At 38.8% G+C, this 18,715-nt stretch overlaps 1 protein-coding gene across 2 annotated transcripts in view; it reads left to right on the top strand.

Annotated features, from left to right (window-relative positions):
* Nucleotides 1–18,715, top strand: part of UNC5C (unc-5 netrin receptor C) — a 402,361-nt gene that overhangs the window by 259,032 nt on the left and 124,614 nt on the right. For both annotated transcript variants that reach the window (XM_029234530.1, XM_029234529.1), the window contains exon 3: nucleotides 13,502–13,645. In XM_029234530.1, coding sequence (XP_029090363.1) covers nucleotides 13,502–13,645 — 144 coding nt within the window. The remainder of the gene's footprint in view (nucleotides 1–13,501; nucleotides 13,646–18,715) is intronic.

Raw genomic sequence — 18,715 nt, 5'->3', positions numbered from 1 at the left:
ACACACACACACACACACACACACACACACACACACACACACACACACACTTTCGCTTGACCTAGCAACACAATAGGAATGTAAACACATTGTTAATGCAGTCGCTCTCAGTTGGCTTCCCAGATGACTTAAGTTCAATAGATTTTTCCCCCTGATTTCCTCAGCTTCTCCTAGTAAGTGCTAAACAACCATTATGCCTTTTCCTGCACATTGAGATTCATCGGCAGCTACTAAACTGCCTCCAAAGTGCTTCAATTTTGCATGAGTGCTAAGCTGAGGACTGGGAGACATTACCCAGTGCTGAAGGCCCAGATCATTAGAAAGAGCATGTAAATCCTCTGAACCAGAAATAAAAAGTGCAGAGATTTCCTTTGTGAAGTCCCAACTGCAGCTTTACGTAAAACACGAACCTTTGGCAAGATTTTAGGTGTTTCTTTTTACCTTCTCAACTGTAATTTTGCCTGACTTTGGCTTATGTGTTCTCATTTTTTTAAACATTTATTTCACAGTCAGAAGCGTATGAAATAACAGCCATGCACTGTCATTATTTCCCTTCTTAGGACACCGGAGCCCTCTTCACTTTTAATGGGGATGGAACTTCAAAGGATTGCTAAGGGATCACCCACATGATATGTTTTTAAAACAAACCTGAGACCAGCTTGGGGGGATGGGTGGAGATATATGAGATATGTGCAGGGGACATAAATCTGTATTATTTAAGTATAGATGTAGGAAGTGTACCGATACTGGGTTATGGAGAGAGGTTGGGGTAGAATCAGAAGAGGATAGGGAAAATTATTAATGAGAAAGAGGTGGTTGTGTTCTCATTTTTCAATAGATACATCCCTGTACATTATTACCTAAAAGTCTTATTTGTGTTTTTCAAGGTGAACATCATTTTATCTGTACTTGACCTGTGTTTCCATCTCTGCTATCCTCCCAGCCTGCTTGTCAGACTACCTCGCTGCAAATTAGAAGTGAGCATGTGGTCAGCTAGAGCAGTACCTGTGGGAGAGCGGGTCCAGGAGGGCTGGAATTCTGAGTGTCCTGCAGCTCTGCCTGCTGTGGGGCTGGGCTGGGGCCCTAAGCCCCTGGAGTCGTGACAAAAGCTCTATGATGGGAAGGTTGACTCTCCATCCTCATTCAGTGTTTCCTTTGCAGCAAAATTTTGTGAACAGTTATGAGAACATTTTACATTTTTGTCTATAGTATATCCATTCAAGAGTAATAAACCAGGCTCCTTTTACATGATTGGTCTGTAATTACTTCTCTTTTTCCATACATGTATGTACTAACTCAGGCTATCTTTCTTTTAAGATTCTGAGAGTAAAAATATACATTTAAGATGAGATACAGCAGTTCACTATTTATCTCTAAACGTATTTACAAGGACATTTATTTATTTATTTTAATTAATTAATTAATTATATTTCTGGCTGCGTTGGGTCTTCGTTGCGGTGCGCGGGCTTCTCATTGCGGTGGCTTCTCTTGTTGCGGAGCACGGGCTCTAGGCCTGCGGGCTTCCATAGTTGTGGCTCACGGGCTCTAGAGCGCAGGCTCAGTAGTTGTGGCGCACGGGCTTAGTTGCTCCCCAGCATGTGAGATCTTCCTGGACCAGGGCTCGAACCCGTGTCCCCTGCAGTGTCCACTGCCGCACCAGGGGAGTCCTCCAAGGACATTTATTAACCACTGATTTATTCAACACCGCATATGCAAGTGGGATCTGACAGAAATGTGACTAAATGGGCTTGTAGGGTAAGAAATAAATGCATTCCAACTTGGAAGTGAAAAGAAAATACTAGATGAATGATATGCATGTAAATACACATAGTATTATTTGGTGCATATGTATACTGCCTATATAACATATCCACTTTATGCTGAAACCCAGTTTTGTTTGTCAGCATGTTGTATTTATCCTTCAGACTGAACAGTCCTATCCATTAATTTCATTTTACTAATTTTTCTGAAAACCCAGCTAATCACGCAAATGTCATCTTTATTAGTGTATCATCACAAAATATTAATTATTGTGGTTCCACACCTTATGACACTGAACTGCACGTATTAAATAGCTAGCTTTCCCGTTCTCCCATAGAGATTGTCTATCCGCTAGGGTATGTATCCTTTGAAGGGAATACATTTATAAAAGAAAGGAAAAGAACAAAACTTTACCTGGAGATATGAACAGACACATGATTGAAGCTGTTTGTTCAGTTGGCAGTATTATACAGTTACATAAATATCTCAGGAAATCGGAGCTCGTGGTGGGAAACAATCATTTTTCCTTCTTAATTTTTCTTTGTGGTGCTGGTGCAGAATGGACGTGAAGACATTACAAGTTACACACGACATTCAGAAGCAGGCATCACTCGTACATTATTTCAAGTTTTAGTTTTCCTATCTCTTATGAAAACATCAAAATAAGATGTTGGACTGTAAAGAAAATTATAATAGTAACTAAACATCATAACCTAGATTTTCACATCAATTTCTTCAACATTTATTTTAGAAATAGTATTTTGAAAAACTGCAAGTACACTATTTGAAAATATTTTTCTTACATAATAAGCCAATTATACTGTTTTATAGCATTTGGGGTATAATATTAAAATCACACATTCAGATATTTGAAAACTGAATTATATTGTAGAAGGCCATCTAATATTTATGTCGTATTCTCTCCTTCCTGGGCACACAGGAATATTACAAGTCCCACTTCCTTGCTGTGCAGCTTGGCCAAGTGATTACTTCTATCCCATGGGCTATGAGTGAGCTATGTTGAACTTCAGAGCCAACCAAGCCTTTTAAGAGCAGGTGTGAGCTCTCTGTGCTCTCTTCTCCTTGCTTGGAGACCCTGGTAGCCATGGTTGAGAAGATGTAGGTTGAAGAAGGATGTAGCCTGAATTACTAAGAAAGCTCATACAAAATAGCTGCCCTGAAGACTTCTGTGATGGAAACATAGACTTTAATTTTGTAAAGCTCTGAAATGAAGGGCACTGTGTAGTACACAGCATGACATAAACTATTTTAGCTTCTGAAATCACATTAGTTAGGCTAGTTAGTATCGTATTAAGGGCTTACTCTGCTAAGAGTTTTACATGTATCACCTCATTTAATCCTTAAAATAACCCATTGAGTTAGGAATTTTAATTCCTATTTTCTTGTTGAGGAAAGTGCTATTTAGTGAGGTAGAGGAATTTTCCCAAGGTCATACATCTAGTCATTTGAGGAACTAGAATTTGAACCAAGCCCTTCTCCAAAGATCATACTCTCAATTAAGTTAATTGCCAAGGATGAATTAAACATAAGGTTTTACTGGCAAATAATGTAGCAGTATTGTCTTCTGGAATTCTACCTAAAGCCATATGTTTATCAAAAACTAAGTACATGTAACTTAGAATCAGCAGAAGGTCAAAGAGACATTCTCTGCATTTAAAAAAAAAGGAAAAAAGGGGCTTCCCTGGTGGCGCAGTGGTTGAGAGTCCACCTGCGGATGCAGGGGACATGGGTTCGAGCCCTGGTCCGGGAAGATCCCACATGCCACGGAGCGGCTGGGCCTGTGAGCCATGGCCTCTGAGCCTGTGCGTCCGGAGCCTGTGCGTCCGGAGCCTGTGCGTCCGGAGCCTGTGTTCCGCAACGGAAGAGGCCACAACAGTGAGAGGCCCACGTACCGCAAAAAAAAAAGGAAAAAAGTTTAAGTGCATTATACTCATTTGCATTATTTTATTAAATCATCTTTCCCTTTGGAATAATAAAAGAAAAATTTGAGGCAGGGATCTCAGAATATATAAAAATATTTTGGAAATATCAGAACAAATAGTTATTTCTCAGTCTCTATAAAGTTCAAATTGAAAATTGTTTCAGCAGGAGTTCAGTACATACTCCTGGCTTGAAAATATGAACTGCTAATATTTTTCATCTCTACTTAGAATTTCACAAGTTAAATTTTTTCCTTCTTGTAAATTGAGTCATTCTCGCATACTAGAATTCTTTTTTAAACGGATAAGAAAAAAGGATCTTCTCACTGACACTTGATCTGTTTTCACTCAGCTATTACTGGAGGCCCAACAATTTTGGAGGCTCTAAAAAGCATTACGATAACTCCACTTTTTGTTCCCTGTTCTTAGTGCAAATAGCAAACATGTTCAAAATTTAAATCAGAGCTGTGTTTGATTATGTCTTTCTGGCTAGGATAGGAGGTACAACTGCCATCATGACTGAAAGTTCCTTTCCTCTAAAGTCTAAGGGAACACAATCCCATATCTTTTAAATAAGTATATCATAGTGTCCTGGGGAAAATATTCTTTCATTAAATCAACAAATATTTATTGTATGCCTACAATACGTACCAGGTATTATTCTAGGCCACAGCAACATCAGGTAACACACAAAAATTTCAGCCCTGATGGAGCTCACATCCTAGTTGGAAAGTGAAGAAAGACTCTAGAAAACGTGATTGTGTTTTATCAATTTTAAATCTTCTCTAAACGATGGAAGTTTGCTTATTCTGCCCCAAATTAGTCAGAACTACCCTAGTTAGTTATTTCTATTCAGTTGCTTTGTGTCCCTGCCTCACCTGGGAACTGGGATAGGGATGTAAGAAACTCCTAATGGGTGAGCTGTGCAAGCTTCTTCGTTACTGAAACCAGTAGACTCTTCACTCATCCCATCAGGGTAGCTTTACTCTATCTGCGCTTTAATATAGTAGGGACCTAGGGGGTGAGGGAAGTCCTGGGTGATTTGGCTGAAGGACAGGAAACTTAAAGGCAAATCACTAGAACTTATACCTGCTGTTCAGATTTCATTTCTAAATATTGTAGCCACATCTGCATTGCCCTGGACAGTTCACATCCCCACCCAGAGTGAACTCTCCCAACTCTGTTGAAAATTTCCCAAACCAGCCATGTCTTTCTCATCTGGGTATGTGACTAATACAATTTCCAGTCAGGGTGTTCTTCCCCCCTCTTCCCCTCCCTTAAAACTATGTTAGTACCTCCAATGGTAATTTTGTTAACAGAATATAGTTTTATTCTCAATTACTATTTTATAGGATATTTAAAAGGAATTTTATAGATTTCAAGATCTTTTGTAGGTGTTATTCCATTTCTTTCCTCACAAACCAATGGAATGAACAAATTCTTAACTTTATTTGACAAGTTGGGAAACCAGGGCTTGATGGATTTAAGACTTTCCAGAAGTCGGATAGTATATACAAAGCAAGAATTTATTCTCTTATCTAAATAAATCACTGGGTTGCTGTGTATTAGACAAGTATTTGTCTAGTCCCTCAGTTGTCATAATAATTGTCTGGATGATTTGAATTTTTTTTTAAATGAGCATTTATAGTTTGACTTAAAAATTTTTTTAAAGAATATGAAATGTATTGCTTTTAAGATAAACCAGTAGCTGTCCCCAATATCCTACATATGAACTGTTGTAGGTGGCAGTCACTCCAGAGGTGATGGCTCTTAATGCTTGTTTCTAAGTCATTTGGGATAAGAAAAAACTAAAAGCCTGACAGTATGAGTAATTAGTATTCTGAATATATGTACCTGATTTTTATCATCAGACTCTTTTCAGAGGGTCACCAAGAATATTGCTCTTAACACTTATGGTTAATGACTTGTTGTAAGATCATTGATCTGAAAAGAAATTTATAATGATAATTAAAATTAAAATTAGTAAAATTCAATTTAAGTAAATCAGATTAGTTTTGCTTACTAGTAAAGTCATATTAATCTTCCTAAAGGTTATGTCATTTTTAAAAATGTCATTTCACCACTGTACAATTTTCACAGGCTCCCTTCTCCACAATACAGTCTTCTGTAACTTGCATACAAGGCTCTCCAGGAACCTCTCTTCTAATTCCATGGTCTTATTTCTTTACTTAATTCATGTAAACTACTCTGCACGGTGGTCACCATGCTTTTTCATCTCTGCCCTTTGGCTTCTTGCTGTTCTCTTCTCCTCAAGTGTCTTTGATTCCTCTTTAAATTTTTAAACCCAAACCATGCTTCAGCTTAAAACTCAGATATTCCATTCCCCAGGTTTCCTGTGATCTCTCCTTCTAAAGCAATTTCACTATAGCTTTCTTTATGGTGTTTTCAGAATTTTCCAAACAATGGATTACTTTTATTCAATAGATCAACATCTGGTGAATGCTAAACAAAACCTCATTGAAAGCCATTATGAAATGGGTTCTGTGTTTATGTTGACTGTAGGGTTCTATGGTTTAATAAATTTGGGGGGAATGGTGGCAGTCCAAATTAAATCTACTTCTTCATGTCAGAACTTCTGACCAATGTCTTCAGTATACTAATGGGCACTCTGAGTTTCTAAGAGAAAGTTGTATTAAGCAGAAATCCCCAAACTTATTTGAGCAAAACCCACTTTTTTAAGACACAGTTTAAGGAATATTGGTGTAGTGAAAGGAATAGGAACACTGGATTCAGACAAATGTGGATCTAAATCCTGATTTCAGTAGTTATTAGCTGTGTGAACAATTGTTTAAATTCTGACCTCCACGCCTTACCTGTATTAGAGGTGTAACAATATTAATCCCAAGGATTATTATGCAGATTAACTGAGACCCATGGTAGATGTTCAATAAATACTGGTTACCTTTACTGTTCTGAGTTACAATTAAATTTACCTGTAGCTTGGATTTAACACTACTTTGTATTATAGCTATAACAAACAAATCATTCATTCATTTAACTTACATTAACTAGACAAATATTTGTGCCAATTACTATACTGATGGATATACAGTGCATATGACAGAGCCCCTTTACTCAGTAAGCTACTATTTTTATCTGTAGTATCAGACAGTAAACTTCTGAAAAAGGGATCCATAAGCATTTCATCTCTATGCCCACCTTGGAGACTACTGTGCCTGAAACAGTTGCTCAAGAGCAAGCTCCACAATAGAATGTAACCCATAGGAGGATAGAATCCTTATCTATCTTCTTTACCACTGTGTCCTCAGCACATAGAAGAGTGCGTGGCACATAGTAGAGTCTCAACAAATACCTATTGAATGAATGACTGGACAAAAGTAATAGTAAGGTCTATAATTCATAAGTCCACAGTTCACTAATCTATAATAACGTGTTATTATTCCCCACCCTTATTGACAGGAATCTTTTTTTAAAATTTTGTTAAAATTACTTCTATTGAAATTACTGACAAATTACATGAAATAGGGACAGAAAGGAATGCATGTAGTTAGATTTAAATAATGATTAAGAATTATACTTTTAAAGAAAAATGTTGGAATATACATTCAAATATATATAATGTTTGATGTTTTAGGAAAACTATTTAGATGAGTAATATGTTTGCTTTCTCAGTGGAATGTGCTTTGTGTCTTTCCAAACTGAACACATTACCATCATCATATTTTCACAGAATAGCTTCTTTATATTCTAAAGAACATTGACATATGAGAAGAGATTAATTACAGAAAGCATTTTGGTCTCAGAAAGGCTTCTTGGAACAGAGATTCAATAGGTTTTTCATCACCAAAGTCAAGAATTGGAATTACATGATGGGCCAAAGCTGGTAAGATTAATTTCTGTCAACTCATTCATACAACTCTATAAGTAAGAGAAAATACTTCGTATACCCACCACTCCAATTATCCTTCATACTTACAGCCTTAGGTTTGATGGGGTTAGAAAGTCAAATCAGAAGTAGGGGGCTTCCCTGATGGCACAGTGGTTGAGAGTCCGCCTGCCGATGCAGGGGACACGGGTTCGTGCCCCGGTCTGGGAAGATCCCACATGCCGTGGAGCGGCTGGCCCGTGAGCCATGGCCGCTGAGCCTGTGCGTCCGGAGCCTGTGCTCCGCAACGGGAGAGGCCACAGCAGTGAGAGGCCCGTGTACCACAAAAGGAAAAAAATAAATAAATAAAAAGTAGGAGCACTGGTTCTCCTGTAACATCTAAAACCTGACACTCCTAAAAAGAAAAGGGAAAAACAGTGTTAGCATTGTCAGGGTAAGTATCATTTGTCATTCTATTTTAATATAATCTTGCAATTAAATTTTCAAGTTTCAGGGGGGAAGACTGCATTTATCTGTGGTTGTCATATAGCTTTCTAGAAGCACTAGATGTCTTCCCACTCCAGATACATAATCCAATGAATAATTTTTTCTCAGCTCTAGACAAAACAAAAATAAAACAAAACACAGATCCCCATTGGACACAGAATGCCAAACCAGAACCAAGTGACTAGAAACTATCACATAAAAGGTAATCAAGTCAATGGCCTAGGTATGAAATGCTTCCAAGCAAATCTCTTGAACCACTCAGTCCCAGCCATGTTATTCCTTGACTTTTAGGTAAATTCATCTTGATCACAAAGATAGTAAACGTAACTTTAACAGAATTATACTCATAATAAATCAAATACACTGGTAAGTTGCAATTCCCAATTACACAAAATAATTTTAGTTAATTAGATGGACTGTTTATATATTAAATATTATATTAAAAATTCAAGGAAAACATTTCAGAGAGAAGTTCGTAAATTATGTGTTTACAGTGTCTTCCTGATGTACTTTAAAGATTGTCAAATGACTTCATGTGGCATAAAACAATGTCTTAATTATAAAGTTCTACCTTTTGAGTTTTCATATTTTGATTATCTTAGTAAGAGTTATAAGTTGCTAAAATAACAATCAGTTTTTTTATGGTATGACATCCTTTTAAACAGTGATAGCATTTTGTGTGGTTAAATTTATATTAAGACATCTTGAGCTGATATGTTTCATATTTTAGATATTAGTGAAAACTAATAGGGTTAAGCTCTGGAAAAAAGCATGAAAAAGAGACCACACTAATTCAATAAAATGTAATATATTCCAGAACATCCTTCCCTGCAGCTTTGTGCATTTCCCACCAATCTGTGTACTAACTTCGAATATACTGTAATGAGATTTGGTAGAGTCACCTCTGCAGCTCTTCTCCCAATAGGGAGAGTGCTGGAAGAAATAGAATTGCCAGGTCTGCACAACATGGTGTCTCAAAACCTCCCTTTGCGTATGAAAGATAAAGTCATTGGGAGGCATGAGAAATGCAACTCAGGTGCACATAATACTTAAGTCTAACATGAAGTGAGGATGCTTTTTAGTGAAACATACATGGGGTATTAGAAGATGCAGATTTGATGAGCATATTTAAAAAATATTTAGGATAATGCATGATTTTTGAGTATCACCTAATAAACATGATAAATGAATAGCACAAGGCTGGATGTGATATTTTATACATCTTTACATTTCTGGAACAACATAATTTTTGACATTCGTGGACTTTTAATATTTGTTGACAGCACTGCAGATTACCTTTCTGGGGGAATTTGGATATTGTTTTAAATAATTATGCAACAAGATTAATCATGGATTTTTGATCACATTATAATAATCTCTAGAAAAACATTATTTGTGGTGCTTGACTATTACGAAGTTAAATTTATGCTAAAGATAAGGAATAAATGCCAATTACCAGATTTTATTGCTAAATTCATGTATAGCCTCACAAAGATCCAATCAGAAGGTGGCATTTGCATCTGAATTTCTAAAATCATGTGAAACTCCCTATTAACAAGTACATGTTCATGCTCATTATGAAACTTCTTGGTAAAGTATGCTAATTACTTTGCTGCACTCTGTCTCCCAAACCACAACGATTCCTATTATAAAAGCAAATCACTGCAAACTTCAAACAGCATGCATCCTTGAGATGCCGCTATTAAAGGACGAACAGTGATGGGAAATCTTTGACATTGTCAGACAGGATGGAAAATACACATTTGTATTTGAGTAAATCCTGTAGACCGAAGCATTTCCCCCCACCCTTAAATAACCTGAAACCAATTTCAAGTTCCCAAATGCTCTTCAAAGCAACCTGCTTGGAAGTAATGCTGATGGCATTTCAAATTTCAAGGCAGGTTGCTTTTTCCATCTCAAGACTTCAAGCAGATTGGAAATTGCACTTTCAAAGAAAAAGGATATTACCTACTTTTAGCCAAACCACTAGCCTCTGGTTTGATGAACAAAATGTCATAGGTAACGAACTTACCTATGGTAATGAAAAGATGATATGTAACCAAGTAACTCAGAGTCTGAATAATGCAGCTAAGTCTAGAGAATTCTAAAATGTAAGTGTTTAGATAACTTCATGCTCCAGTTTTTTCTTGTTCTGGTGTTGTTGACCACACGTTGGAGTGTAAACTTTGGGCAGGTGGCAGGTCCAGTGTACAGAGCTGTAATTAATCCATCTCCTCCTGGATGGGGCATCTGTGAAGCTGAAGACAAAAATCGGTGTGTGCTTGACTCCTGTGCCCATGGGGAGCCTGGGCCACACAATTCAGGACATTCATACGATGAATAATCCCTGTAGCAGGCGGGTCTGTGACTTCTTAAAAGGATTTAGATTTGTGCTCAGTAGAAACATCGATGAGCCTCTTAGGGCAAAAGGATACAGTGGCCCTCATGAAGTTCTCCTAGCATTTAATTAGGTTTCCTGTAATTGCTTTAAGTAAAAGGTGGCGGGGGTGGGGGTGGGGAATGAAACCTGAAGTTATCATCTTGGGACACAAAATATTTGTATGCGGTTTTACTATCCTGAGCCCGTTTGTTGCTGCTCTACATTTTGGAAAGAACCATTATAGTTCTAAGGAAATACTGCAGGTTTATCTGCCCTTTGGTGACTGCAGCAACCTTTAGAGGAAGAGTTTCGTTTCCAGTAACTGACTTTCTGCATGAACAGAGAAGGTATAAACAATTAAGACAGACAAAAGTATTAAACACCAGAGAGTGGAGTAAAAAGAAAGGAGGCAGGAGAGGAGGGAAGGCTCTGCCCCATCTTTGCACAGATTTCTAGATATCAGAAAAATGAGAACAATTACAATGAGACAGGAAAATGAAAGGCCCAAGCAAGGACCAGGAGAAAGGAAGGAAATTAGTGTTATTTGTTAATAAGTTGTTTTTTTACTGTGGAGACTTGCTTTATTGGTTGGACATTGGCTAAAATAATATAGTAAACTTTTCATAGAAGGGTGAGGGATTGGGATATGCCAGTTACTTGAAAATTCTTTTTAAACTGATCACTCTATAAACATAAAAACGTTACTAATTTCCAAAATGTTAAAATAATACTTAATAAACTTTTGTAAATAGAGTCGCCCCATCAGGATTTTGCCGTGCCTTGGGTTTATCAAACCCACTTTCCTGGGCTTCATTCCAGTTCAGTGGACCTAAGGACTTAGTTGTTTCTGTGACTCAACTCCCATCAGCTTGTGATAGGAAGAATTGTTTATCCCCCAATGGGTCAGCACCTACTATTGTCGGGCGGTTGTTAATTTCCCTGAGTGCTTTTACCCGTATGAACATGTCCTAGATTTTAGGGTAAGTACTGGAATACCCCTTTTTAGGCTCTCCAGATGACACCTCTTTCATGTTACTTATACCAAGAAGTCATGATCAAACATTTTAAAATATCATAACTTTTAGGAACTAGTTAAACTTTATATCTTGTACATATCATTATACCATATATATTGTATATATATTTATATATGTATATTTTTAAATTCTCATCTGATTATGTCATCTTCTTGCTTAAAACACTTGGTTCTCAGAAAGAAATCCCAGATCCTAAACATGGTGTACAACAGTGGTTCTCAAACTGTAGCGTGCATCAGAATTTTTGGAGGGCTTGTTAAAATAGTGCTGGGCCGAACTCTCAAGTTTTCTTGTTCACTGAGTCTGGAGTGGGGCCCAGGAATTTGCATTTTCAACAAGTTCCCAAGTGATGTTGATAAAGCTGTTTTGTGGGCCATACTTTGAGAACTGCGGGTTTACAAGAATGTATATAAAGTGGTCCCTTTCTTGTCTCTAGTTTCATCTCATGCTAGTATTCTCTGTGTCCAGTGCTCAGTTGTCTTCTCCTGGGTTCTCAGTCTCCTCCTTCCCTTTCCTACTTCTTCCCATGTGCCCTGTCCCTCTCCCCATAGGATTTAATCAACCTAACTCACGTTGGAGCCTTTTATGTATCCTCCTCCCAAAAATAAAAGTTCATTGAGGGCAATGACTATTTCACTCATCAGAGTGTCACAAGTACCTAGTGCAATATGTTCTACATAATTGATACTCAGTAGATATTTGGTGAATGAGTGAATGAATAAACAGTACAGAGTCATACATTTAACTTTTCTTACTGTGCTCATACTTGACCCAGAGCAAATTCTCCTACTCCCTAAATGGTGCCCCTGCCAGTTCTCTCAGTAGACACTCCATGCTGGAAGTATGTGCAAGAGAACTGGCAGTTGCCCACATATATTGTTCAGATAATCCTTCTTGCTCGTGCAAAGAGGCATACTGCAGGATGAATACCCCTAAAATGATAACCCCAGATTCTTAGTTCAATTTTTGTTATTTTAGGATTACATAATACTGTGAAATAAATTCCAATTATTTGAGCATTTTAACTAGAAGCCACTTTATTTTTAACAGGATTTTGGTTACATTGTTATTATAGAGAAACACTTGGGCTTTCAAAATATTACTTATGAAAACCTTAAAGTCATACATTCTTTGGATAGAACAGCAGAGGTTTGTTAACTAAGGCTAGTATTTCTTTTAAGAAAAACAATGTGCGTTAATAATAAACAAAACTGGGCTTCCCTGGTGGCTCAGTGGTTGAGAGTCCGCCTGCCGATGCAGGGGACACGGGTTCGTGCCCCGGTCCGGGAAGATCCCACATGCCGCGGAGCGGCTGGGCCCGTGAGCCATGGCCGCTGAGCCTGCGCATCCGGAGCCTGTGCTCCGCAACGGGAGAGGCCAGAACGATGAGAGGCCCGCGTACCGCGTACCGCAAAAAAAAAAAAATAATAATAATAATAATAAACAAAGCTGTTTAAAATGACTTAGTTTTAAAAAATCACCACATATTTATAAAGGACTAGGTCATGTAATAAAAACTGATACACATATTTGTGCATATAAATATATATATTGACGATTTATATACTTATTATTATAGTTTTTTGGTCATTCTCATTTCATGTAAAGAATTAGGTAGACTTAGTTATTGTAAAGCTATGTACAGCATATGGGTATCTTACCCACAACCTGTATAATTAAGATAGAATCCTTAGAAGATGTTAAATTCAAGTTACTGTTTCAATACACAGAGGAAGATACCTTGGTGGAGGGTGAATGTTATGCTATAACGGGAAAGGTGTAATTCTGTGGAGTGATAGACCAAGTCCACTTTCATTATCTGGTGAATCCAGAGATTTGAAATAGCAAATAAGAGAATGAAAAAAGTGTGGACAAGTAACTGGATCCAGAGGAAAATCAGAGGAGATGAGAGGCAATATCTAGGACGTTGGTCTATGGCATCAAGAAGGATCACTGGAGGAAAAATATGTGTATGGTGTTTTGTTAATACAAGTCTTCTCCTGACTTAAATCTTCCTTTGCCTTGGCAGGTCTCATTGTCCGGGAAGTAAGCATTGAGATTTCACGCCAGCAAGTGGAAGAACTCTTTGGGCCTGAAGATTACTGGTGCCAGTGTGTAGCCTGGAGCTCGGCGGGTACCACCAAGAGCCGGAAGGCCTACGTGCGCATTGCATGTGAGTCACAGTGCAGGGACACCGTGGATTCCAGAAACTGATGGAAAATGGGAAAATTTAGACCATAAGTGCTCTAGTGTCAAAGAACCCTGGTTAAAAATTGCTCCCAGATTTCTGAATTTGAGCTACACTTTCCCTTTAAATCACCAGAATATCATTTTATTTTGTTTCAAGCACTGAGTAATTTTCCTTTATGGGTGTGAAAGAATTCGTGCTACTTTCAAAAGATTGAATTTTCTTTTTTAATCTGGTAGTAATTAGGCTATGGGAAAACCAACTATATTCCTTTAATGAGTTTATTCTGCCAGTCTGTTAGGACAGTGTTGACTAGTTTTGCTCTTAGAAATAGAAGTTACCCAGACAGTTTCTCTGTTTATTTTAGAACTGTTCTAGTGCCTCAGAACACACCACTGTTTTCCAAACCGTGCTAATTTCTAGAGTATTTGTGTTGAAGGAGAGGTTAAAAGGCGCCTCACACACAAAAAGAGTGTTCCATAATCAATAAACGTGGACAAAATTAAAGAGGTTTCTTCATTGAAAAACTTTCTAGATTCCTTAATATGCTAATGTGCATATTATCCCCAAGGAGGAGATGTAGTCTGCAGCTCTTTCTGCAGACCCTTTTCTCAACAAGTACTATTCACACCTTGAGCGGCATGAATGCTGCTTTAATCTGTCTTTAGGTTCCATACTGAGAAATTTTCTCAAGTATGAGACCACTGAAACCCATGTAAATTTTATTACCTGAATTCCTTTGCATGTCTGTATTTTACTAAGTTTCAATTTGCATTGATGTCAATGTCACTTACCTGTAATATGTCACTAAGTCCCAACAATTTTGGCTCTGATGCTTCCCCCAATTCTGTTCTCGCCTCTTCCTTCCCTTCTGCTTGATCTAGATCCCAACCGTTGCAAACACTTCCCGGTTAGTCTCCATGACTCGAGTCTTTTCCCTTTTCTAATCCTTCCTCCATATTACCACAAATGCAAGATTTCAGAAGATTCCTAAAACTCAGGTCTCATCTCAGCTCACCTCCATCTCTGCTAAATTTTTATAGTGGCTCATGAGATAAAGTCAAAATTTCTAACAATTGTATATATCACTGTATTAGTTTGCTAGGGCTGCCATAACAAAATTCCACCGACTGGTGGCTTAAACAACAGAAATTTATTTTCTCACAGTTCTGGAAGCTAGAAGTCCACGATCAAGGTGCTGGAAGTATTGGCTTCTTCTGAGGCCTCTCTCCTTGGCTTGTACATGGTCATCTTCTCCGTGTCTTCATACTGTCTTCCTTCTGTAACTGTCCACATCCAAATTTCTCTTCTCATAAGGATGCCAGTCATATTGTTTAAGGCTACCAGTATGGCCTTAATGGCCTCATTTTAACTTAATCACCTCTTTAAAGGCCATATCTCCAAATAAAGTCACATTCTGAGGTACTAAGGGCTGGGATTTCAACATGTGAATTTTGGCGGGGGGTACACCTTTCAGCCCATAACAGCCATATTTCATTGTTTACATAAGGTAACCTAAATTTCCAGCTCTGACCACAAAGAATGTCTCCAATCGAGTCACACTAGATTAGAAATACTTCCATTTCTATACTTTCCAGCTATTGTTCATATGAAAGGTTTCACCTTTCTCTTACTTCCTTTCATTATTTGTAAAAACTTATTTATTCAATGAATATTTAGTAAGCATTTACTCTGTTCTTGGGACAATTGTAGGTATTGGGTATGGAGCCAGAATCAGAACATATAATGATCCCTGCCCTCAGGAGGTTTATGTCTGGTGAGCAAGGGCACGCTCTGTATGAAATAAATAATCAGAGACAGAGCAGATGTTAACTGCTATGAAGAAAGATAAGTGGGAAAAGGGGGTATGTTGTGCCGGGGAGGGTGGTCAGGGAAGGCCTCCAGAAGAAGTTGACAGTTGAAGAAACCTGAAAGAAGGGAGAGAAGAAGTCAGGCAGAGGGGACAGCAAGTGGCATAAGTACAGATGCCCTGAGGCAGGAATGTGCTGGCGGGTACCAAGAAGGTCGAATTAGCCAGAGTGGCTGGAAGAGAGTGAGCAAAAGTAGACCCCTGGGTGAGCTGAGAAAGGTATGGACAGGAGGGCAGTGTGGAGATGGCCTAGGCCCTGTGGGTGTAACATCTGTGGTCCACAGCATGAAATGAGAACTTCAGAATGTTTTCAGCAGAGGAATTCATGACACGACTTCCATTTTAGCAGAACACCTGACTGCTGTGTTGAGAATAGACCATGAGAAGCAAGAGTAGAAGCAGGGAGACCAGTTACGAGGCTGTGGATGTGGGAGATGTTAGGATACATAGATTAGAAGCTGTGGAGCAGTGAGACCTGGATTCTAGATATATTTAAAGGCAGAGGTAGTAGCTTTCTTTTGAGAGGTTAGATGTGGGATGTGAGAGAAAGAAAGGAGAGAATGATTCGAAAGGCCTGAGCTTGTTGAAGGATTTCTCTCAGTTGTCCTTAGTGAAGTCATTCCTGCCCCACCAGTCTCCAGAATGATAGGTGTTCCTTTCTCAAACCTTTCAGAGCAGTTCATCCATCCTCTTAATACGGGCTTGTCTCCTTTGAATTATATTCACTTTGAATTATATTCACTTGTCGTGAATATAAATGTATTCACTTAGTGGGTGCTGCAGCTTTCCACTGCAGAGAGAGGAGTTCCTTCTGAGGGGACTCAAGTGGACACTCTAATGACTGTCCAAAGTAGAACGCTTATGGTGACGCAGCCTCCAGTTTCATTGGGTTGTTTCTTCCAATGTCCCTTGTGATAGGCCAATGGGAGAATTCTGAGTGTTAAGGTAGGAAAATGTAATTCAGGCAAAGTGTCAGCAAACACTGTCTTTCTTCAGGAAACGTCTTGGCTGCTATTTCTGCTGTTGGTTGTGATCGTTGCTGATGCAGTTCATGGTTGCTTGTGTCAGGGGATGGTAGCTATAATGTGAAAAGAGTAGCAGAGTGGCGTAGTTAGAGCACACATTTGGGGCCAGGTTGACTTATGTATTCACACCCTGGTTCCATCACTTACTAGTGTGACCTTCATCAAGCAACTTAACCCCTCTGACACTTAGTTCCGTCAACCATGAAATGAAAATGATAGGGTTATTTTAAGATTAAACTAGAATAAACTTGTAAAGCCTATGGCATAGTGCCACACACAAAGCAAATGCTCAGTGTATGATAATAATGTTCATAACCACAGAGATAATGAGTCATACAACTTTATTTGTGCATTTTGAAACTTATCAATATTAAGTTAACTTTAAAAACTAAAACGTTTTTCCTTCTTTCACCATTTCCTGTACCAGGCCTGGGCTGTCAGTCCTAGATGTTGAAGTTCTCTGCCGATTCAAGTATAATTAGACTGTAATTTTGTCCCTAAGCCTGAGGCCAGAGGAGCCCTGTATACGGTCACCCTTCTCCTCAATTCAGTAGTTACAATGGATTTATGCGCACGGACAATCCATCTTCCTGGGAATGTCAGGATAGTTCCTGAGGAGTTTCTCGTTCTTATGTGTGCAAAGGCCACTGACTACAGATTGGAATAGGATGGTTTCTGGGAGGAATTAAGGAGGATCAGAGTGGCCCTCTCTGCCCTCCTCTCATAGCTCACTCATCCTTTTCCCTGAGATTGGAACCACCTTGTGAGCCATGTGTAGGTTTGGGCCAAGCCATGTTTACATCTTTGAGTCTGTAGTGTCTAGCATGCTGTCCAGAATAACAGTGTATGAGGAAATACAATGCCAGCCACACGTTAGTTCAACTTTTCTGGTAGCCACTCTTAAAAAAGTAAAAAGAGGGCTTCCCTGGTGGCGCAGTGGTTGAGAGTCTGCCTGCCAATGTGGGGGACACGGGTTCGTGCCCCAGTCCGGGAAGATCCCACATGCCGCGGAGCGGCTGGGCCCGTGAACCGTGGCCGCTGAGCCTGCGCGTCCGGAGCCTGTGCTCCGCAACGGGAGAGGCCACAGCAGTGAGAGGTCCGAGTACCGCAAAAAAAAAAAAAAAAAAAAAAAAAAAAATGTAAAAACAAGCAGAATTAAACTATCATTTCAATAAAATAACCAATGTAACATTCTTTTTTCATATTAATCTTTGAGATCTGGTGTGTTTACACTACAGTACTTCTCAGTTGAGACTAGCCACATGTCAACTGCTCCATAGCCACGTGTGGCTCATGTTGGACAGATGGGCTATAGAATAATAATAATAGATACACTGTTTCAATCACTTTTTCACCTCACATAGTTACCGTGTATGTGTGTGTGTGTGTGTGGTGAAAACACTTAGGCTCTCTCTTAGCAAATTTTAACTATGCAATACAGTATAATTAACTATAATAACCACGCTGCACAAAAATATCCCCAGAATTTATTCATCTTGTACCTGAAAGTTGGTACCCTTTGACCAACACTTACATGAATTAGCTCATTCAGTACTTGCAACAATTCTGTGTGACAGGTGTTATTATCCTCATTTTACAAATGAGGAAATGTAGGACAAAGGGAGATTAAAAAGCTGCCTGAGGTCAAAGCGCATATATGGAGAAGTAGGTCAGACCAGCAAAGGAGTCCATGCTTTTAACCAACAAACTGGATACAAATAAGAGAGGAGGTGACCGTGATTTTGTGTCTGGTGGCAGTTCACAAAAATATCTTATTTTCCACATGCGTAATGATATAGGCTAACTATTATTTACAATGCAGAAATGAAAGAAGGCCTTGGGTTCCTGCCTCTCTCCTGTTGCTTGGTCTGCTCCAACTATACCAGTTTGTTTTTAGAATGTTTAATACACTCATTCCAGATGCAGGCTGTTTGCAATAACTCTTCCCTCCCACCTGGAATATTCTTCCTCAACTCTACCAGTGGCTCACCTCCTTCTTTCATTCAGATTTCTGCTGAGACATCAGCTCTTCAGAGGGATTAACCCTGACTAATTTACCTAACACCCACTGTCGCCAACTCTGTCACTCTTCTAACCCCAAGCCTGCTTTATTTTTCTTTAGAGCATTTCTCTTCATCATTATTCATGATCTTTTAGGCT

Source organism: Monodon monoceros, unplaced genomic scaffold (genome assembly GCF_005190385.1).
Source record: "Monodon monoceros isolate NGI ecotype Baffin Bay Population unplaced genomic scaffold, NGI_Narwhal_1 Super_Scaffold_20, whole genome shotgun sequence".
NCBI lineage: Eukaryota > Metazoa > Chordata > Mammalia > Artiodactyla > Monodontidae > Monodon > Monodon monoceros.
Note: the sequence above shows the minus strand (reverse complement) of the source record. Positions and strands in the feature narration are given on the sequence as shown.